General features: G+C 32.3%; 1 protein-coding gene and 1 long non-coding RNA gene across 2 annotated transcripts; one reads left to right on the plus strand and one right to left on the minus strand.

The window, feature by feature from the left end:
* The first annotated feature begins 33 nt into the window (after positions 1-33).
* On the plus strand, positions 34-13,275 carry LOC143072244 (putative pre-mRNA-splicing factor ATP-dependent RNA helicase PRP1). The gene is made up of 13 exons (XM_076247100.1): positions 34-141; positions 4,188-4,291; positions 4,788-4,936; positions 5,383-5,573; positions 6,122-6,323; positions 8,178-8,354; positions 8,953-9,207; positions 9,467-9,725; positions 10,103-10,294; positions 10,625-10,747; positions 11,575-11,765; positions 12,036-12,205; positions 12,760-13,275. Exons 1-13 carry the CDS (start codon positions 89-91, stop codon positions 12,890-12,892), a joined length of 2,199 nt encoding a protein of 732 aa, XP_076103215.1. The 5' UTR covers positions 34-88; the 3' UTR covers positions 12,893-13,275.
* A 4,929-nt stretch (positions 13,276-18,204) lies between these two features.
* On the minus strand, positions 18,205-20,914 carry LOC143072249 (uncharacterized). Its single transcript, XR_012977091.1, has 2 exons — positions 20,854-20,914; positions 18,205-18,669 (listed from the first exon to the last, which is right to left on the minus strand). It is a non-coding gene; the product is annotated as an uncharacterized LOC143072249 (long non-coding RNA).
* Between the last annotated feature and the right edge of the window lie 2,451 nt (positions 20,915-23,365).

Here is a 23,365-nt window from a genome sequence, read left to right on the forward strand (position 1 = left end):
TCTCTTGGGTTTTCCTTGCATTTTGTTGTAAAACCAAATGTCCGAATGACGTCATTTGCCATACTGCAATATACAGGGTAACAACAAAATGTCGAAAAGACACAGAATCGACGTTGGCGACTCTTTGCCAAAACGCACAAGGTATGACAGCTGTGAAGTCATGCCAGCCTTTGCCTCATTCAATTTATTAAGACACACATTTGTCTTGGTTCATTTCTCTAACTGTAGAATACCTATTACACTATAATCTGAACATTTCCACAGTAGCGCACAACGCATGCCGAATCGGACATAATTTATCCCCCCTTTTCTTCATAAATCTTTTCAGTACTTGTCAGAGGGAGGGACTGTCCCTGAAGTCTTTTAGGATCTCCTGTAGTTGGTGATCGCAATACTGGTATACTAGTATTGTGCAGAATACTGGTATAAAAACTTTGTACCAGTATTGTATTCCAGTATTGTACCAGTATTTGTGTTTTTTTAAATAAATAATAATATGAATTTGGATACCCTGTTAAGCCTGCACAGATCATAAGAAGAATTTCAAATTCTTTGGCACCGTCCCTTGATGATCTTTGCTGGCTGGACACAGAATCTATTATCTTAAAAATATGTTTTTAAAATATATTTTCAATAATTAAGGAGCTTGACTCATCTGCATTAAGTACAAGTAGGGACTCCCCTTTAAGCACCGACTCTTGGTGCTTTCTGCAGATAAGTCATATTAAATATCCTTTATTAAATAAACTTTGTTATTTGCAGTATACCTCATAGTCAAATGTGGGAGTGCTTAATTGCTTTGTTTTTTATTGGGTTCTTTTTGTATTTTTTTGGTTTTTTTTGGGGTTTTTTTTATATATTGACATTTCTCCGCACAAACTACTAATGCCTCATGTTTGTCTTCTCAAAGTAAAGATACACTTACCGGGTGCACTTGAGTCATTTTCATCATAGTATTCATTGAATAATAATACATTGCTACTATTTTGTTGAGTGTATTTTCTGTGTTATATTATTTTATTTTATTATTTTTATAACACTTGTTACATATCTTTTACTGTGTGTGTATTGCATATGTTATTGTTTATAATAATATTGTCTGTATCATATGCCCTTTCTGGGGCCCTAATTTGGTAAATAAAAATATTCTATTCTATTCTATAGGTGATTAATCTTTAATTAAAGGTGTCACATATATGAATGCATAATGAAATTAACATATGAAATGACAATTTTATATGGAATGATTGTAAAAATCAAATCAAATCAAATATTTTATTATAGTCTCACCTCTCTACATGTATCCTCGTGTATTGTATTTTCGACCTACTAACATATTTTTCTGAATTTCCCTGTTATATGTTTGACCATAGACATACCTAATATTTTGAGAGTCGCTAGTATACGTGTGCATAAAATAATTGTATCGGAAATATATTTCGATCTTTAATTAATGTTTTCATTTGAGTTCATTAGATCGATGGCACCTTTGTTGACAAAAACAAGAGTCTTGTGTTTTCGACCTATCTAAAAAAAAACGAGTCTAAAGTCGGAAAAGACATCACGTACATATCCGGAATTGGTTATAAATTTGATACCAAAGTTTATATCAAAGTGTTAGAGGCGATCAAACTTATGACTTAAAGAATTAAATGGTTAAATATACAACTACATGTATAAGATATAAAATATTATTTTGATGTCTTTTTTGGACAAGTTGTACACATTTTAGAATGAGGCACTTTGGAAGCCTTGTATGGTCTTGTATACATTCATGTTTTTTTTAAATACTTTGGTTAATCCATTGTGAAGTGAGGTTGGTGAGTATTGTCTGTAATTTCCACTGACACTGTTTTTTCTGTAAATAAAATTTAACTGGGTATTTTTTCGGTAAAAAGCTGTAAGGAGCATGCGTATTTCTGTATTCAAATTAACTTTATTACAAATAACCACCTGACAGTCATGTGACTTAATGACCTTGAAGTTAACTTTGCATGCAAAAAGACCTCTGCCATAAGTTTAGAAAATTCATTTATTTTAGACCGATTCTTTTGGAAGGTAAAACTAGTATTAGTGAAAAGGGTACAAAAATGTGATATCAAATAAAAAAACGTAAATACTTCATATAATAACTTTATTTGAAAAATCTTCACCCCACATGGTATCATTTGCTATTGTTACTAAGTATAGCAGCCGAATATGACTTCATGCGGGCATGCGCAGCATACGAAAAGTGAAAGTAGAATTAGGTCGAAAACGTCAGACGGTCAAAAACACAATACGAGATGATACATTACAAACATGAATACAATATATACAACATGTTTTAATTAAAAGTACAAAACAATCTTAAAAACATTCGAGAGCCACTCTCAAAAGAGTTATGAGAGACTTTTACAGCTCGATAAAAATAAAAAATATTTTTTATCTATATAAAACATTCTTCCTTTGAATTAAAATATCATAGCAGATTTTGGCAGAATAAAAGCACAAATTTTCATTTGTAAATAAAAATATAAATTTTTCATCATCATTTAAGTCTAAAACATCAATATTAAAAGAAACTGCTCTAGTAAAAACCTCTTGTTTTGCCTGTGAATATAAAGGGCATTTGAGTAAAACATGTTTCTCATCTTCAATGAGTTTCTGTAGCATACATGAATCATTAAAACAAAATCTATTTTCACTTAAAACCCCTTCATATCTGCCTGTTTCAATTCTAATCGGCGCCACACCACATCGAAATTTAGCAAAGGCACTTTTATATTTTCCTGGCATATGAACACTTAAATAATGTTCTTTATAATATTCTTGTTTAAATAATCTATATGTACGCAGTTTACTGCGATCATTTGTGTTTAAATCTTTACACCATTTTCTCTTGTACATATCAAAAACATTACTTTCAATATTATTAATATCATTTTTACTAAAAGTACAGTTTATATTACAAAAATTTTCGATATTAAGTTCTCTAAATTTACTATGTACTCTAAAATTCCAGTTTTTGTCGAGCCTGCAACTTTTGTTGCAGAAAGCTCGACATAGGGATAGTGATCCGGCGGCGGTGTTAGCTAACTTCTTAAAAGGTTTATATTTTAGAAGGTGAAAGACTTAGCTTGGATGCTTCATACTTTGTATATAGATGCCTCATGTTACGAAGTTTCCGTCAGTCACATGTCCAATGTCCTTGACCTCATTTTCATGGTTCAGTGACCACTTGATAAAAAAGTTCAGAATTTTTGTAATGTTCTCTCTTATTATAAGTAATAGGATAACTATATTTGGTATGTGCATACCTTGCAAGGTCCTCATGCCCGTCAGACAGTATTCACTGACCTCGACCTCATTTCATGGATCAGTGAACAAGGTTAAGTTTTGGTGGTCAAGTCCATATCTCAGATACTATAAGCAATAGGGTTAGTATATTTGGTGTATGGAAGGACTGGAAGGTGTACATGTCCAACTGGCAGATGTCATCTGACCTTGACCTCATTTTCATGGTTCAGTGGTCAAAGTTAAGTTTTTAAGTTTTGGTCTTTTTATCTAATATTATATGCCAAAGGTCAACTATATTTGGTGTATGGAAATATATTATGATCTACAAATGTATATGTCAGTCCCGCAGGTTTTATTTGACCATGACCTCAATTGCACGGTTCATTGCACAGTGTTAAGTTTTTGTGTTTTGGTCTATTTTTCTTAAACTATAAGTAGTCTTTGACAACTTTCCAAATCCTGTTGAGAAAAAAAATGAACATGTTGAAGATTTTATATTGATTTCAATAATTCTTAATCAGTTATACACAATTACCTCTTTTTGTCTTTTCTGTCTTATCAAAATATATATTGCAAAGTTTATAATGACCCCTAAAATATGCATTAGTTAAGCTAAAAAACAGTTTTGATCTAATGTTTTTTTCTTCTGGATTCAAAATAAATTATAACAGCTACTGGTAGCAATGTTTTTTAGGTCATATGTAGGGTAGTGAGGGTTTTCTTAAGCTTTTAGGTTGGAAAAAAAATGCAATAAATCATGTGCTGATCTTGGCTTATATAATGTACTCAAATTTTTAAATGAGAAGATTTGATTTATTTATTAAGGCTATTTAAAATGACCCATTTAAGAACCTGATTATGACTTCAATCATTCATTCTTTATTTTACTTATTATTATTCTATTACAGGGAAGAAATGGATAAAAATATGTCCAAGGATGATAAACCTTCAAAAAGTATTTTTGAGGAGTTCAATATTCAAAAACCAACAATCAAGATGAATCCATTTACAGGTAAAAATAAAGATCCTAAACTATTGTATACTGTATCCCTTAGGTATATGTTTCACAGCATTTTGTTTGACAGCTAAGGTTTATAAAGTAGTTAACTATATATAATCCAGTGCAAAGTGGTAATATTGAAGAGAATTGATTACATTTTTACAAAGTAACTAATGGAAATAAATTATAAGTTATAGATTTAGAAACTTTGTTTTGTACAGAGATTACCAGAAAATTAAAATGATTTGAATGAAAAAGGTAATCATAATTATGATTTGTATGTGTTTATTACTGGCTTATTTATATTGAATAAAAATTGTGAATGGCAATAGAGAATGTGTCAAAGAGACAACAACCCGACCAAAGAGTTGAAAAAACAGCCAAAGGCCACAAATGGGTCTTCAGCACAACAAAAAAAAATATTGCACCTGAAGTTGGTCTTCAGCTGGCCCCTTAACAAAAATGTGTATTGTAAACTCGACATCATGATTAATGTTTCTTTTAACAGGAATGCCATATACACCCAGATACTTTGAACTATTCAACAAAAGATCTCTTCTGCCTGTATGGGAATACAAAGATAAATTTCACGATGTACTAGAAAAACATCAGTGTTTGGTATTGGTAGGGGAAACAGGTTCTGGTAAAACAACTCAGGTAAGATATTTCTAATAATCTATTATCAGTGAGTCAGTGGTGATATATGGGCAAAACAGAATGTGCTGATAATATCAGTGAGACAGTGATGATATATGGGCAAAACAGAATGTGTGTGGGTGGGGTTGGGTGGGGAAGTACCAACTAGGGTTAAACTAGGGTTGGTTTGGTAATTTGAACATGTGAATTAGAGTCTATCAGTTACATTTGAATTGTTTAATAATCAAAGGAAATAGAAGTCTTAAACGAATTGACTTTTCTGTGTTGGTCTCTAATATCGATTTTAATAGTTTCAGTCAAGTATGAAAAATTTACATGGAGAAAAATAGTGATGCCATAAATAAATTACAAGCAAATTTTTCTGGTTGCCAGACATGCCAGATGAATCCTGAAATCTTATTATTTCAAAATAAACACTGTGTATAAAATGATATATATTCATACAGATTCCCCAATGGTGTCTTGAATGGGTCAGAGCAAGATTCAATAAGAAGGGTGTAGCTTGTACCCAGCCTAGGAGAGTAGCAGCTATGTCTGTAGCACAGCGTGTGTCCGAGGAAATGGATGTGTGCCTGGGATCAGAGGTTGGATACAGTATACGATTTGAAGACTGCACATCATCAAGAACTTTATTAAAGTAAGAATTAAAGTGAAATTAGACTGGTAAAGAAACAGAAACAGTTAAAAAATGCATACTTATGCTATTTCTAAAGCAATTGCCTGCAGGAAAATATGATTGACAGATATTCTATTAAGCTCCTATTTACTGGACTGGATAGCCAATGACAGACAATATAATTATGTCTGAACTCATCATATCAACAAACGGCAGAGTTGAGAATGAGAGCAGATCTAGTTACCCCTTGACTTTCTGTCTTTCCGCTTGAAACGCAAACTGTACCTGGAACTTTACTAAGTAATTGAAGATTTGCATTCCTATTCATGTCTGCAGAAAAGCACATTAATTACTTTAATTATTCATAATCAAGCAATCCAATAAAAAAAAATATGTAAGTTTTATACTATACAGCCTTCATGATAAACTTTTGAATCCACTCAATTTTACAAAACAATTAGATTCTATTAGCCTGTGGGTATGATTTTTATAAGCCTTGATTTATGATAACTTGGTTTACGTTATATGAAAAAACTATGTAGTTTTAAATTGGATATGTATATTTACAGATATATGACAGATGGTATGTTGTTACGAGAAGCTATGTCTGACCCTTTACTTGAGAATTATGGGATAGTTATGCTTGATGAGGCTCATGAACGTACACTGGCTACAGATATATTAATGGGTTTGTTGAAGGAAGTCAGTAAACAAAGGAAAGACTTGAAGATAATTATTATGAGTGCTACGTTGGATGCTGGAAAGTTTCAGGTATAAACACCCTTTTAAATTTCTGTTTTAGAATATCCAAAACCCTAAAAGTGATTCTAGAAATTTATCACAATAAAAATATTAACGTTCTGTTAACCCTTAGACTGCTGCATTCATTTCTATTGTGTACTTTTGTGTATTGCTGAATAAAATTTTAATCACTGATGAAATAAACATGTTCACTTACAATTGCTGTATCTTTGTAAATATTGAATATTCATCAATAAAAGTTATATAAAAAAGTATTGTTAGATTCTGTATTTTTTATTTATTTTCTTTTTGTGTGAGTCTCTGGTCATTTTTTACCTGTACAGGTGCAAATAGAGAACAAAGGTAAACTTATTTTTTTCCTGTTTTATTAACGAATCCATCAATGTAAAAGTATCCATGACTTCAGAATTGAACTGATATATAAAAATCTCTTAAGAACTAGTTCCATTGTGATTATCAAAAAAAAAAAAGTTTCTTCTAGAACCAACAGCCTTTTTGATGCAAATATTTTCCGGTATTTTCCTCCGACTTTCACTGCGCCGACTTTTACTTCCATGTACAAATATATTTATACGACAAGTTCATTGTTATAGCTTTCATCAATAAATAATCTTGACAAACTTAAAGTTCAGATCTATCGATGTCAGTCAATATTGATTCACATTTGAAAGGCGAAATGATAAACATAGCAAATCCTGTTTCATGTCATCCATTTTGGACAAGGTCTGGGAATCCCGGTGGTTCTCGCTTTAAAAGTCTTCTGTTCGCAGTTTTGATAGAATATTTCTATTTCCATCTATTATATCTTCTGTTCTCGTCCAAATCCTTTTTATGGGCCGCCGCTGTTAAATCGTTATCATTGAAATACTTCTGAACGTGATGGCCATTTCTCCAAATAATATCCGCCATTTTGTCACTTTTTTCATCAAAAATTTTCACTTTCGGTTTTATCGCTTATACCTGATTTAAAGTCAAGAGACACTTGAGAGAACGCAGATTTTTAACCAATCAGAATCCATACAAGTTGAAACTGCCGCAATCTTATGAATATTGACTCCGCCCATTCCATGGTAACTGTGTAAACAAACGAGTTACGGAAAACGACTATAGTCGCGCATAGCAGTAGCGGACTGCTTTATCGGAACGACAATAGTCGCGCGTAGCAGTCTAAGGGTTAACAGTAATTATCAAAATTTATTGCAGGGGTAGTTACAAAACTACAATGGTTGTACTGAAATAATTGAAAATTTTCTTTGATTTTAGAAATAAATTACATATCTGCCTCCAGTTTTCTGAATAACATCTGTGAGAATTCAGAGTAACAAATGTACTTTACTCCTAGGCACTTGGTAAAGCAATGTTCAAATTTATCATGCAATCAGCCTTGTAAGCTATACACATAAAAGTTTACCCATATTGTCTCCTGTACTCTTGCTTCTATTGAAACAATTCAATGGGATTACTGTAATTGAAATCAAAACACAATTTTCAAGTAGTTTGAGAGTTGTTCTATTTATTCCTGACATTGTATACAAAGAATGAACTTTGGAAATGGAATTTTCCATCTCAAGAAGTTTTATTTCCCATACTTGTTCACTCTGAAAAGAACTTGTAGACAGTACCCTATGGATGTGACTTCAACAGATTTTCATTGTCCAAAAATTGATGATTATTCAAAGTCTGGTAGTTCTCATCTAAATCATCTCTGTTGGCAGATATGCTAATAAATCATGAACACACACCTCAGGGGCTCATTTCTTTATGAATATTTAATAAACGAAGTCCTTGTCAACTCTCTGCAATGATGCAATCAGATCATGTTGATAAAAGAACTATTTATATATAATGTCTATTTTATTCCAGCATTATTTTGACAATGCTCCATTGATGACAGTACCTGGCAGAACTCACCCTGTGGAGATCTTCTACACACCAGAACCAGAGAGAGATTACTTGGAGGCTGCCATCAGAACTGTTATACAGATACATATGTGTGAAGAGATGGCTGGTGATTGTCTGCTCTTTTTGACAGGACAGGAGGTATGTTTAATGCCTTGTTCATGATCTGGCTTTATTTCATTTTACATAAAGATATGATAGTATTTTAAAGATAGTTTCACACCTGGTACTTATGATATTGAAGTAAGTATATGAATAAATACCTAACTGCAATTTTTCAAAAATAAGATGGAGAGTTGAATTCAAAGGTTAATACTTGATTGGTTTTTTTTTTCCTGTATTTAGACTATTTTGAGTCTTTTTAAATTTGATTAAAGTTGAATTGAAAAATGCCAAATCTTTTTGATAATTGATTTATTTCAGAATTTTTAAACTGTTATTCGTCAGAAACATGAATGATGTTTTTATTATAAGAACTACACATAGGCTTTCCCTGGGAAAGCTAAACTGCCGGTTTAGAAAAGATTCTCATAAAAAAAAAACATACTGTCATAAAATATCAAGTGCTCCACTAATATTAGAAGAACTGTGGGAAATAATTGCCCATAAGAATGTAATAATAATCTACAAAGTCTTCAATAATTGTTATCTACTTTTTCTTTGCAAATCTGTTGCACAACTGGCTTAGATCTGGTGCTTGCTATAATATCGTGAATATTTGATATTTCTTCAATTGTAGGAAATAGATGAAGCCTGCAAGAGAATACAGAGAGAAGTTGATAATCTTGGACCAGAAGTTGGAGACATGAAATGTATACCTTTATATTCTACACTACCACCAAATCTACAACAGAGAATTTTTGAGCCAGCACCTCCTAACAAGCCTAATGGAGCCATTGGAAGAAAAATAGTTGTGTCAACAAATATTGCAGAAACATCACTGACAATTGATGGTGTTGTTTTTGTTATAGATCCAGGATTTGCCAAACAGAAAGTAAGTGTTTAATAGAAGTTCAGCAAATTGTTAAGATCCATTGTAATGAATGAAAGAACGAAATAGAAAAATAAAAATCAAAAATTGATGAATTATATTTATTTTATTTTTTTTCAAACATAAGAAATCAAAAAGTAACACAATGCTTACTGATAAATAATAGTGTAATCCTTTAATTTTTCTTGATTTGCAATAAAATCAACCTAAATGATTGTTAATGTGTGAAAATAGTTCTAAACATTGTAACTTCTATATATAGGTATATAATCCACGTATCAGAGTAGAGTCATTACTTGTAACTGCCATCAGTAAAGCCAGTGCTCAGCAGAGAGCTGGTAGAGCAGGACGTACAAAACCAGGAAAATGTTTCCGTCTATATACAGAGAAGGCCTATAAACAGGAAATGCAAGACAATACATACCCAGAAATCTTAAGATCAAATCTTGGATCTGTTGTTTTACAGCTGAAAAAGCTTGGAATTGATGATTTAGTCCATTTTGATTTCATGGATCCTCCAGGTAAACTTTTATTATTAAATCTTAGAAAATGTAACTTTTGCTTTTGCACATTATTAAAAGCTTTAATAAAAGTGCTGTTTCTTTGCTCTGCGTTTTTCCATGGATGAAGAATAAATGCTGTTATCTTTCCATACATATTTATTGCTTCAGCCTTTTCAATTTTATTCAAACATTAAAAGTTGATGAAATATATGGCTTGAAGCCAAGGATTATTATTTTTGTATTATATATACAGGAAAATGAGCAATAGTTTATTGACAGGGACTTTTTTTTTTTTGGCTATCAAAGATTGGAAAATAAGATGTTATGTAATAAATTTAGTATTAAATTGAAAAACTTAGTAATTTACCTAACAAAACTTTTTTCTTAAATTTCAGCTCCAGAAACTTTAATGAGAGCTTTAGAGTTATTAAATTACCTAGCAGCTTTAGATGATGATGGAGAACTGACAGAACTTGGGTCAATGATGGCAGAGTTTCCACTTGACCCACAGTTAGCTAAAATGGTCATAGCAAGTTGTGATTTTGGATGTTCCAATGAAATCCTCTCCATTACAGCCATGTTGTCAGGTAGTAGATGTTTTATAATTAATATATTTTATCAATTGAATTCAATGAATTTTATATCTATATTTTTGAATTTGTCTTTGAATTATCATTTTTAAAGCTGATAAAATAATGATATTTTAATTGATCAAAGGTTACAGTTTAGAGTTTTCACATTTATAATATTTCTGGATAAAATTTCGTCCAGGGCACCAAGTTAAATGTTAAAGGAAGCTCTTAGAAACCGGGTGCTCTGGATAACATTCTGGCTTGCTTTTAGTTTTGACTACATGTATGATGATTAATGGCGATGGGGATGGGCCGTCTGGCCCCTACCGCATCCACCCTGTTTAGTCCCACAGTGCTTTGTGAGACCCACTGAAGCTAAGAAGGCAGCTGATGAAGCCAAGATGAGATTTGCACACATAGATGGAGACCACCTGACATTGCTAAATGTGTACCATGCCTTTAAGCAGAGTAAGTTGAAAAAATAGATGAGTTATAATGTTCTTTAATTTATAATTTCATATGAGTTCAAAATTTAAATTCACTTTCACATGATGTATTAAATTTTAAATTCAAATTGTACGAATAAGGGTCAGGGAGAAGGGAGGTGGTTGAATGCCTTCAAATGCCTCTGTCTTGAATAAGATTTTAAGAGCCCTCTGTCGATTTAATTTATCTTTTTGTAATAATTTTTATTTAATTTCCTGAATACTTCAAAAGTTGTCTAAAATTAAATGGAAGAAACAAATCCTTTCTTCTGGAATGGCACATAGTTCACTTCTATAAAGAATCAATTATTTGTCATGCCCTATGTAGTCTCTCTTAATTTTCATGTACTAAATAGTTTGTTACATATTTTATTTTTTTGTTAATTCAACTTGATCTTAAAGCTTGAAATTCTTGTATATTAAGGTAACTTAAAATTTTATAATATACCTGTTACCAGAGCAATACATTGCAGGGAACATTCACACCTTCTTCTGCAAGGGTGATAATGATAATTTATTAAAAATGTTTTTGATGCACTCTGACAGCCCATAATTTGTATTTATTTACATCTTTCTTTTTCTTTAAATAATATTATGATAAGCCATGTGTTATAGCTTTAGATAAAATTGAGAAAGGAAATTGTCAACCTGACAAACAAACAGTTTCAAGAGGAAAAGATCTCTTTGAATTTTAATAGAAATTTATTTCTAAAAACATTTGTTAAGAATATTTGATACATAAATTTGATGGGATTGAATATATATTAACGATTTCAGCTGATTAGATAATTGTCTGTTGTTTCACTATAGGTCAAGAAGATCCACAGTGGTGTTATGACAACTTTGTGAACTACAGATCGTTGAAGAGTGCGGATAACGTGAGACAACAGTTGGCTAGAATTATGGACCGCTTTAATTTACGACGAACAAGTACAGACTTTTCCAGCCGGGATTACTACATCAATATCAGGAAGGCTTTGGTGTCTGGATTTTTTATGCAGGTATAAATTATTTTATTTCCTTTCAAGAAACAAGAGGCAGTTTTGGTTTGTTTATTTAAGATTGTAGTGAGAAATTACCAACCAAGTTTTAAGCAGAACCATTTTTGTTATGCTCCTTTTCCTTAATAGAAGTTTATTCAATTAAAAAAATAAACAAACACAATAGTCAGAAAGAATAATATATAAACTCAATTAAACGGCTTGCTTCGTGTATAATTTAGAACAAGAGTATTTGTAAATCTCATTCATGTATTTATACATTTTCTTCAGGTTGCACATTTAGAAAGGACAGGACATTATCTTACAGTTAAAGACAACCAAGTTGTCCAGCTTCATCCTTCAACATGTCTCGATCACAAACCAGAATGGGTGCTTTACAATGAATTTGTATTGACTACAAAGAATTATATACGTACAGTCTCAGACGTGAAACCTGAATGGTATGGATAATTTATATAGCAAAAAATATTTAACTGATATGATAAAAAATAGAAAGAAAGGCTTGACAATTGATATGAATTCAATGGTAAAATATTTGATAGTCTCAAAACTAAGATGCATATTTTTAAAGCAAAGGCAAAGATGTGACAATCTGTTTTAGAAAAGTATACTAATAGTAAGGAATAAAATTCCAAACAAAAATGCTCTCTTGTTTGGAAAGTGTTTTTCTTGAAAAACAGCACATTGAAATAAGAGACAGAGTGAAGCATTTACATTGAAGCCTTGCAAAAATGTGCCATCTGATCTTATTGGTGGAGATTCACCATAGCTGGTAAACAGTTATCATTGATAAATCTCATAAGAGCAGTTGCATTATTTTTCTTGTATTCTACATTATAATTTTTAAAGTACAATATATACTATTGTAGTGATTGTAATTATTACACAACTGATATTTTTGGTATCTAGTTGAAATAAATCAAGTTTCTTTTGTACTGACATTATATAATCTTATATGTTGCTTATTTAACAATGATTTTGTTCTGTTTTGTAGGTTAGTTGCAATAGCACCTCAATATTATGACATGGACAATTTCCCTCAATGTGAAGCTAAGAGACAACTAGAAAGAATTATAGCAAAGTTTGAATCTAAAAAGTTTCAACAGGAAGGAGCTGCAACGTATTGATAATATTGTGAAATTAATTTTGTTATATGTAAACAGTTATATTTAATGTCATCTGTGAAAGAATCATAGTTATCCTTCATTTTGTCTGGACTGTTCCTTTCTATAAGGGGAGACAACTTTTGAGGGTTGATATGATGCTTAATTGTTACGGTTAACATGGACATTCTTGTTGACTGATGTTTTAATGATTACTAGAACATTCAATGCTGGTTTATTTATCACAAAGTAACTTAACTGAAATAAACAATCATTACTGAAACAGCTTTGAAAGTTCTAGGTTGACATTGTACATTTCATCATATTTTGTCAATTTTATATGAAAGTAAATTATCAATATATCATGGTAAATGTCATTCTATAGTAAATGTATGAGACCAAGGATAGAGGGATTTTTTCTTTTGCATGTCATAAGACAACATTGCCTTTATTTTCTCATACAACCTAGTATGTCTTGAAATTCTCCTTTATGTCGTTTCTGAGGTAAGCCCCTATATTATACAGAAAATGGTAGTTGTGTGTTAATCACACTAGCTGACTCTGACTTTTAAATACTTGAAAGGTTAAATGACATATTCTGTCATATTAAGTCTTCAAATGTCTCAGTTTGCTCAGCATAGTTCGGCTATCATGATTTAGCAGTGTTATACATAGATAAATTCTTCATAATTGCATTATACAAATTTTATGTCGTATAAAAATTGGGGAAACTGCATACATTTGAGAGCAACAAAAACAGAAGAGCAATAGGGTCTCAGAAACCGTCAAAACATCTTAATGTCACCTGCTTTAGAGAGATTTGCAACATTAGTTTATTAAAAACGCCGACCTTGCAAGGGCTGTATAGCCAGTCAAGGTCGTTAAAAACTTCCATCACCATGCCAGCACTGATGCACCTGCAGATATACCATGTGTCAAATTTTGTATCACAAAACTCAAAGTTTAATGGTTTATTTACTTAATGGTAATTTTCCTGATGATTTGGGGAATTAAAGGCTGTAGTTTCAATAGTAAGTATAAATCACTGCAACTACACATTCTTCACATTATTACAGTAGCTAGCTGTATAACTGTTAACAGAAGTAAATAATATGGAAATTATGGCAGAAAGGTATTTGGGAACATTCAAATATCTAACTAGTAATCTTGAATTCACTGATTTAGTATGCAATGCATTCTGGGTAATATCAAATGGGTACACCAAAATGTTGTGATTTGTTAAAAATGTCATAAAAACAATGCAAATTCAACTAATCATGTGACTTTTTTTTCTATTTGGGATGCAAACAATAGAATTACACATAGTTCTTCATATACTGAAACGCCCAATTGATGTGTACTTGTTTCATAAAATAATCCAATAGGGATCACAACAGTGTATTGTATGGACATGCAAGGACATACATCAAAAGAACTTAGTCTAGTCCTATGCAGTTTCGTACAAGCATCTAGAAATTGACTTTTTATGTCTATCAATTTATACCACCATGGATACATTGAGTCTGAAGAAGCATAAGTGTCGGATATTAAGAGGAGGAAGTGATTAAATCTAGTACACTGTGGTGATTCCTGTCAAGGACTAAATAGAAATAAAAATGATAGTTGAAGATATTTTTTTTTTTTAAATATTATATTAGGCTGTGCAGTGGTTTTTTTTAAAACAGCTTTATAAAGAGTATATCCCAGTTCAAAGGTCAATTTTTACTGAAAGATTATGTTAACTCATTTTATATTGTTGTCTGTATGATTAAAATTGTTATAAAGAGAACATGTTCATATTTATGAGATTTATTTTATGAGCTTTTTTAATTTTTGAGGACTTGTTTGCTTTCATTGGTATTGAAAAGATTGAATGTTTTGGGGTTACAAATTCTTGATAAGTGATCAAGAAAAATAGCATACTGATATTTGTTCTGTTTTTTTCTGTTTGCAAGTGGTTTCTGCCTTTTTGTCTCGGGATTGACAAAACTATTCTTGATATTTGGTACAAAGACTTATATTGGTAAGCCATACTGTGGCACATTTTGAGATTCTAATTACATACCACAAAAACAGATCAAATTCAAATTTGTTGGCATCACTTTAATCGTTCAAGAGTTATGCTCCTTTACAACTAGAAAAAAAAAACTATTTTTTTTTCGTTTTCGTTCTCAACTTTAGTTTGCCTAAACCAAACAAATGCTATGAAACTTTAAAACAATGCTTATGACCAAAAAACAGATTTCAGTTTGAATTTGATGGTGTCATTTGATCCGTTCTAAAATTATGACCCTGTACAAATGGAAATATTGCAGAATTTTGTTTCCGTTCCCTCACTTAAGTTTGCCTCAACCAAATGTTATAAAACTTATACACAATTGTTATTACCACAAAACACAGATCAAGTACAAATTTGGGTAGCATTATTGTAACCGTTGTTCAGTTATGTCCCTTTACAACTTTATATGATATGCAAGCAAGTGCATCATCTGTGTCCAATGGTAAGTCAAATAGAAAATGGGATGGGAATGGGCAATGTGTCAAAAAGACAAAAACATGACAAAGCCATAAACCACAAATGAGGCTTCAAGGTAGCAAGAAAATCACTCACATTGAGGCCAGCATGAGCTTGCTCCTACTAGTTGAGCAAAATTAACACTTAACTCCGCAACATACAAATGAACTAAAATGAAATTAAAACTCACAATACTAACAGCTTGAGGTTCCTGGCTTGGATCAGGTGCAAGAAATGCATAAAAGTTGAAAATGTTTTGTGAGCTATCAACACCCCCCCCCCCTTTCTAGGCTCTAACCATTGTGGAATAAACAATTGGCAAAAAAAATCAATAAAACTCAGTCTAAATGTTTGATATGTTGTGTTTCCAGATATATATTTGTCATTACCGGGTTCCAGGAGGTGTGCCTTAATTGGCAGAAGATATTTACAGATAGTTGCCTAAATACTAAAATGTTTCATTAGGGCATCTAGTCTAAAATTGTGTCCAGGGATATATCCATTAACCACAGGGCAGTGTTTGCTTAAAAAAACAGCTCAAAACTGACCTGTTAAAATTGATCTGCAGGTCAAGATCTATCTCGCTTTGGGGTGGTGGGTGATTGGGACAACCAGGATGGAGTTATTGTCACTGAAATTTCAGCAAAACTGTGAAAGAGTAAATGTTAGCAGCAAAACATTTCGTCAGTTTCATAAATAAGGACTATAGATTATGGAGCAATTGGCCTTGAAATGTAGATTTTTTTACAATTTTTTAAATTAATTTGAAAACTGTAACGGATAAAGAGAAATTAAAAAGGTAAAACTGACGACATCAATAAGATTACAAATAATTCAACATGACCAAAATCTTTAATTGGCACTCTATAGTAGGTATTGCTCTTGAAATATAATTTTACCTCGTATTTCGTGCATATGTATAAAAGTTCTGGCTTATATGTGTCAAAAATATGGTTCCTGATACTTTTCTAGTTTCTCCAAAAATAGGGAATATGAAAGTCTTTCCGAAAATTCTGCAAAATTGAAACGAAAGCTTGAATAATGTATTCAAAAGTTTATTGTTGCTAGGTAAACTTTTTCAGTAAATTTACCAAAATTTGAATGATATCCTTTTAAAACAAATTTAGTCCGTGTCTAAATTTGTGTTCTTTTTCCCGAAAATACTTAGTTGTTAGACGTGGATTTTTTTTCAGTTAATATCATGACAGATTTCCAGTATTTTTTAACCCAATTTTGAAATATAATCGTTCAAAATAAAAGCTTGGGGAAAATATTTCCAAACAAATATGGTTGTTATGAACCTTACTTAAAAAATACCACTGGATAAAGCCACCAACCAATCAAAAATTATTTTTTTTTAAATAGGGAAGTTAGGTAAAATTGGAATTGCAAGAGCATATCTTATTTATGAGTACAATTATCGTTATATCAAGTATAAACATGTGAAATATAAATACAGGGATAACTAATTGTAACAATTCGAACATAGACTTTAAATTTTTTCCGTGTTGTATAGAAAACGTCGGCTATACTTTTGTTTCCTTATAATATACCATACACACAGCAAACTCTGAAAACTCTGAAAACCTTTTGGTACAACCACAGACACAGACTAAGCATACGTATAGCTTTTAAAAACATCTTGCTTACGTTTTCCCAGAACTGCAACTGAGATAGAAAAAAGAGACAGCAATACAATGACAATAACTCTATGCCTCTTTGTTTTTAGACCAAACAATGATGGTAGATCATGCATGCTGATCTGTTTGAGGTAATGGATCTATTTCTATACTAGTATCTGATTTGATTTAGAGATATAAGCCATATCTTGGACTAATATACTAATAATACTCCCAGGCCATATATAATAAGTTCACCATATGTTATATTCTATCCGTATATATAGAAATCATGCTTTTGACTATCGGTCATATGCGACGTATTTGTTAAACAAGATATGTTTAGAATGATTGAGGTCAAGATTGTTCGAGTGGTTTCAGGTTTAATGTTTGACGACGACAAACTCCAAGTTAAGATAATACTTCACGTGGACATTTATGCAGCCATTCTGGCATTCGGACATATACCAACAAAGATGTACTGTTGACAACGATTTATCCTGCGAGTCAGCCGACAAAGATTGTAATTTTAAAATCTTCTTAAATAGGACGTTTCTGACAGCGACATCTTATCTGTGTTTCACACAGGCACTTGTCTCATATTCCCTTCACCCTATATACCTTAAGTATTTCGGTATATAGGGGGAACATCTGAAACAAGTTACTGTGGTGTTTCACTATTGTGAAAATGATCAAAAGCTTTGCAAGCTCGATGTCGGCGGTTAGGCATGGTACTATTTCTGTTATTTCATTATATAGCCCCTCCCCCTTTCATTACAATCGAGTATCAGCCATTGACAATACAGTAAAATAGAACCAGAGTTAAATATGTCATTTTTCACCAGATCCCCCCAAAAAAAACAGAGAACCTAATAGAAGATTATAACTTTAATAGATCATTGCTAGCATACAGACAAGTAGTTGGATGACTGAGGAAGCCGACTATTGAGTTTAAAGCTGGACATTCGTAAAATATTAAATGTCAAGTAACACACACACACACACACAGATTTACAAATATATTGCTAGCATACAGAGAAGTAGTTGGATGACTGAGGAAGCCGACTATTGCGTTTAAAGCAGGACATTCGTAAAATATTAAATGTCAAGTAACACACACACACACACACACAGATATATACATATACATATTCTATACATTATTTTTAAAGGTATATTTTATATTATTTACATAAATATAATTCAGCTCTCAATATTTTCAATAACTATGAATAATAGTGCCTACATATATAGTCCGCTATACTTTGGAATTTCTTTGCAAACTCCAGCATGTTGGACACGCTAGCGGAAGTTCATGCTTTAACACAAATATATTGTGTAAATGGTTGTTGATGTTTGGACACATAGTAGATGGGTATATATTAGAAACTTTCGCGATTCCAAGACGTTCACATGTACAGGAGTCGTCTGATTTGACAAAGAAGGCATTGTTCGAATTGACTAGTCTCTGCTTTTTACGCATCTTCTGGTTACTTGAATTTATTCGTTCTTGGCTCTGTGCATTTATTTCCCGGCAGGTATGAGCAGTTAAGCTTGTAAGTTCTAGTTCGTATTCATCCACGTTTCCTATGTCAAAAATTCCTTTTAATCGCCGTCGCTTTTTGGAGTATTCACTTGTGGAGCAAATCTGATCATCGTCCATTAGTCTACATAAAGAAACAGAAAATATATAATTCCTATTATGACATTGAAAGGTGTAATCAGTACATGGCGGAAGAGTTTTTAAGACTTACACCCCCTTTTTGATTGGAAAGTATATCATTATTTTAGCATAAAATTGTTAAAAAAGAAACTCGCATCGCTCCGCTCGGCGGTAAATAATACGTTTTCTAGAATTACGCGCCCTTTCAAAAATTCTGAATCCGTCTTAGTATTTTGATCGAAATTTTCAGAGATGACTATTCATTAGGTGGTCACATATCTACTCTTAACAACATGGGTAGTCTAGATGTTAGGAACGTTAGCTGTATGTGAACCGTCTATATTTGTTAGTTTACTATGATGTGTTATAATGTTTCATTTCTTTTAGAAGGAGCTGGGTTTATTTATTGAAACTTAGACTCCGAATGATGACATCCGGAATATTGTCCTCTTACTGTTTTGTATTGATAAAATTGAGAATTGAAATAGGAATATGTCCAAGAGACAACGACCCGACCAAAGAGCAGAAAACAGCCGAAGGCCACCAATACATGGGTCTCAAACTCAGCGAGAAATCCAGCACCCGGAGACGGGCCAGAGGGTCATGACTTGAGACAGGCTACAAATGCGACGAGATTAACTTATACATGTTTTGTGAGATCACAACCCTCCCCTATACCTCTAGCCAATGTAGACCGAAGAAACACATGTGGACTAGTTGCAGTTACTGACATATTATCTCCAGACTTGAATTAAACTGATTACAAGAGTATGTCTTCATCATATGAAAATCAGACACAATCCCTCCCGCTAGGGGTTTAGTATCATGCCATCATCATTATGATGAAATTAGGAAAAGCACATAACTCATATCAAGCCAACAACTGCATGTCTTTAAAATAAATGTATTCATGATTTCCGATGCAAAGGCTATATATGAGTGAATCAATATATTAAAACCAGCATACCCCATCTATAACGATCTGACAGCAATATCGCAATTATATCTCGGTTTTGAATAAGTCTGTTTAAGTTTGGTTAGCTTTTGAGGTGAATGCCGACATTTTTGTCCTTTTTAAATAAGATAACCGCATAAAAGATTTAGTAATATTTTGATAGTGTGTGATCTCGAAATCCTGGTGTAATATTTTTTCAGTAAAACAAAGATTTCTTTCGTTAAAAGCAAATACGTTGTTACATACACAAGCGAATTGAGCAAGTTGAGATGCATATATAAACACTCTAAGATGGTGACAAGGGAACATCACCATCTAAACTGGATAAATAACAATTGGAAACGAAAATCATCTCTTCCAGTTTATCATATATTTTGGTATGAAGCTTCCCGTTAAGGTTAGATATCTTAGAAAGGGCAGCGTTCAGTGTTTAATATAAGCTTTATTAAAAGTCAGTTCAGCAGGATATATATCTAGTGTACATACTGGAGTCGTCGTTATTGAGAACCAATCAATTTATCATTCAAATATTTAAAAGTTTTTTTTAATAAATTTTTGTATCATATGTTGTTTCGATGGGTTTTTGCTGATTGATTTAAGTCATACATTGTAACTCATAACAATACAGAAAAAAGGTCCGCAATAAGTGATATACGGAATCCTCATAGCAAACAAAAATGTAGTCTACTAAACATCCAGGTATCAAATCGGAACATAGTTCTGTTGTTTGTTGCTACTAAAAAATGACGTAAAAGATTTTGAACCTATGGTAATCCGCCTTTCATGTCGATCTAAACCTCCCGGACGCCTCCCTGTATTTGTTGATAGTTTCATTAGCTGGTTTTGTTATCGTCCTTTGACAAATTATTATCCAGCGGTTGGCTAACTTGATATTCTTCCTCAAACTACAGTAACTGTGATATCCTCACCCGGGTACCTGCGGCACACCCTACTACTACAACTGGACTCTTTCATTTGTATTTTTAATCCCGCAGATAAAGATATTCAAGTTAAATAGAGTAAACAGTTTTGAATTTGTACTGTTGCCTATTTGAGGTTGCCTCAACTAAATTGAACAAGAGGTCGGCCTTCACAAATTAAAAGAAATTCACTCTTCAACCGGGAATTCTATTGTCTGTCCTTCTATGCAACTGTTACCTTAAAGACACCCCTCAGAAAAAAAGAGCTTAACTTAAAAATAATATTTTATGACCAAAAATTATATCATCATACCTTCAGTTGATTGTCCACTCTTGTTCCAACGTTTTGATATTTCAAATAATGACGTCACAGTCAACCAGCAACATGACGTCCATATAGGAATGCATTTCATTTGCGCCAATTAAAAATATCTTCATAACTTTGGTTATATATCCGGCATGTAGCAAAAGTTGCGAAGGCGAGTCGTTGTTTCATTCTGGTTTCCTCTCTCTGTATCTTGATTCCATTTTATATTAATAAAAAAAAAGGACGATGTGGTATGATTGCCAATGAGATGCAACTCTCCACGAGAGACCAAATTAGCACAGAAATTTTATAGTTCATCGTACGGCTTCAACAATGAGCAAAACCCATACCGCATAGTCAGCTATAAAAGGCCCCGAAATGACAATGTAAACAATTCAAATGAGAAAACTAACGGCCTCATATGTTTGTATTCTGGCTCATGGTGCATTTTTAAAATGGTAAAATATTTGCTTTGCTATCTATACAGTGTATATAAAATGCGAATCCAGACTCGAGTACGACAGTGAAAATAAAATAAATGCAGTACTATTTTCGAATAAAGGGTCGTGGGAAAACTCTTTTTTTACTTTATGAAAATACAAAATAATTGATTTGAATGTATGTTTTAACACTATTTCGTCAGAAATTATAACTTTATAATGTATTAAATAACAGGATTAAAGTCCAAACAAGTGTAATTGAAGCAGCGGAATCCATAATATTGATTACTGAATTCGATTCATTTTATCTGTAAATGTTCAACGTTAGTGCGATAATTTCTTGTGAGTAATTTTAGGAGGTGCGATGAATTATCTTTGTGGATTTACATAATCTTTCTACATGCACCAACTTAAAATAGTCTTTTTAAAAAAAACATGACTTTGATATTGATGATTTTTTAAATTTAAAATGCAAGCTAGTAGTAGATGCTTACCGTTCAATACACACGTTTATAACCAAAGTATGGTTGATCCCGGACGTTGCGCGTTGTTTACCATTTGTCGATTTTTTTTCTGTACGATTGTTGTGTGTTTTCGTCAGACTTCTTTACTGTTCTCATATGACGTTTCATTACTATGTGATGTAGGATTAAGACCAAAATCGAAAACTGTTTATTGATTCAGTGACATGGATTGGTCTAACTGTCCAAGATATATGAGGGTTTGGATGGGGTTAAATGATTAAAGAATAATGCCCTTAAAAATGAAGAATAGAGATTAACGGGCAAAGGAGAGTTATGTTTTTGAAGATTAGAGAAAACAGGGGTTAATTTTTTGAAGATTAGAGAAAAAAGGGGTGAAAATGAAATGTTTACAGAATATCAGAACCCCCCCCCCCCCCCCACCCAATCCAGACCCTCATATATGTATCCAATGATAACATGTCATAGGAATGGATACATTTTATCCTACATATTGTTCTGGGCAAATTATTAGAGACTATAATAGCAATAAATGCTATTTTTACGAAATTAATTGATATTTTTATCTCAAGCTTCCCTAAAAAGAACAGTTTTCTAAGCCCTTCCTTTTGGAAATATTCTTTAAAATTCGAAGAAAAATAAATGGTTTTTACAGAAAAAATACATGTCATTAGAGTCGACATGACTATAAACCGATAATGATAGAAGTTTGATGCACTGTAAATCACACTTCTGGTTATCTGGTGATTAATTTGAGCCTTAACCACATCTGTACGATGAAACAAGTCTAAATGCCCCCCCCCCAAAAAAAAAAATAATCTTAGAATTTGCTCTACCGGTAAGTTGAGATAGTCAGCATATCCCTGCACCACTGGCATCGTAATGAAAATTGTTGAAATTTAAGTACTTAAATCTACTACTCAAAAGTGAACAAAAACACTTAAGAAGATCCTCACTCAGTTTGCTTTCTTTGAGAAATTATGTGTTCAAATGATATATTTTTGTTGCTAAATGCATGATTTTTACGCAAATATAGGAAGAATCAACTCCTTAGTCTGTCGTTTTCCCATTGAAATATACATGTTCTTTTTAATATCTGAACAAAAGTGTTTTCAACTTTATCATACCCCAACACTTACGAAACTCTGTTTTTGTTACATCTATTTCAACTTTGGCCAAAAAAATCAGGACATTTTTGTGATTTTTGACTCTTTTACCATAAAATCTTTAAAAAATTACTTCAAAGTTTTAGCGTATTTCAAGTTTGCGTTTGCGCTGATACACTAAAAATTACATTTTAACTAGTGTACAAGTCAGAAGTATTAATTTCATTTACTATTCTTCAAAAACTCACTAAATATTTTCAAAAAGAAGGGCTTAAAAAAATGTTCTTTTTATAACTTTTTTTTAATAATTGTGCAGTGAGTTTTTGAAGAATAGTATGTAAAATTAATACTTCCGACATGTACACTAGTTAAAAATGTAATTTTTAGAGGTGGCCCCAATGGCGGATCCAGAAATTTTCATAAGTGGGGGCCCACTGACTTACCTAAGAGGGGGCCCGCTCCAGTCACGCATCAGTGATTCCCTATATAA

The sequence above is a fragment of the Mytilus galloprovincialis genome, chromosome 4, assembly GCF_965363235.1.
Source record: "Mytilus galloprovincialis chromosome 4, xbMytGall1.hap1.1, whole genome shotgun sequence".
Classification (NCBI taxonomy): Eukaryota; Metazoa; Mollusca; class Bivalvia; order Mytilida; family Mytilidae; genus Mytilus; species Mytilus galloprovincialis.

Coding starts and splice junctions, on each gene's coding strand:
- LOC143072244 (XM_076247100.1), top strand. CDS start 89: ATGTCGAAAAGACACAGAATCGACGTTGGCGACTCTTTGCCAAAACGC. Junction 4,292..4,787: donor CAAGATGAATCCATTTACAG/GTAAAAATAAAG, acceptor TTCTTTTAACAG/GAATGCCATATACACCCAGA. Junction 8,355..8,952: donor TCTTTTTGACAGGACAGGAG/GTATGTTTAATG, acceptor CTTCAATTGTAG/GAAATAGATGAAGCCTGCAA.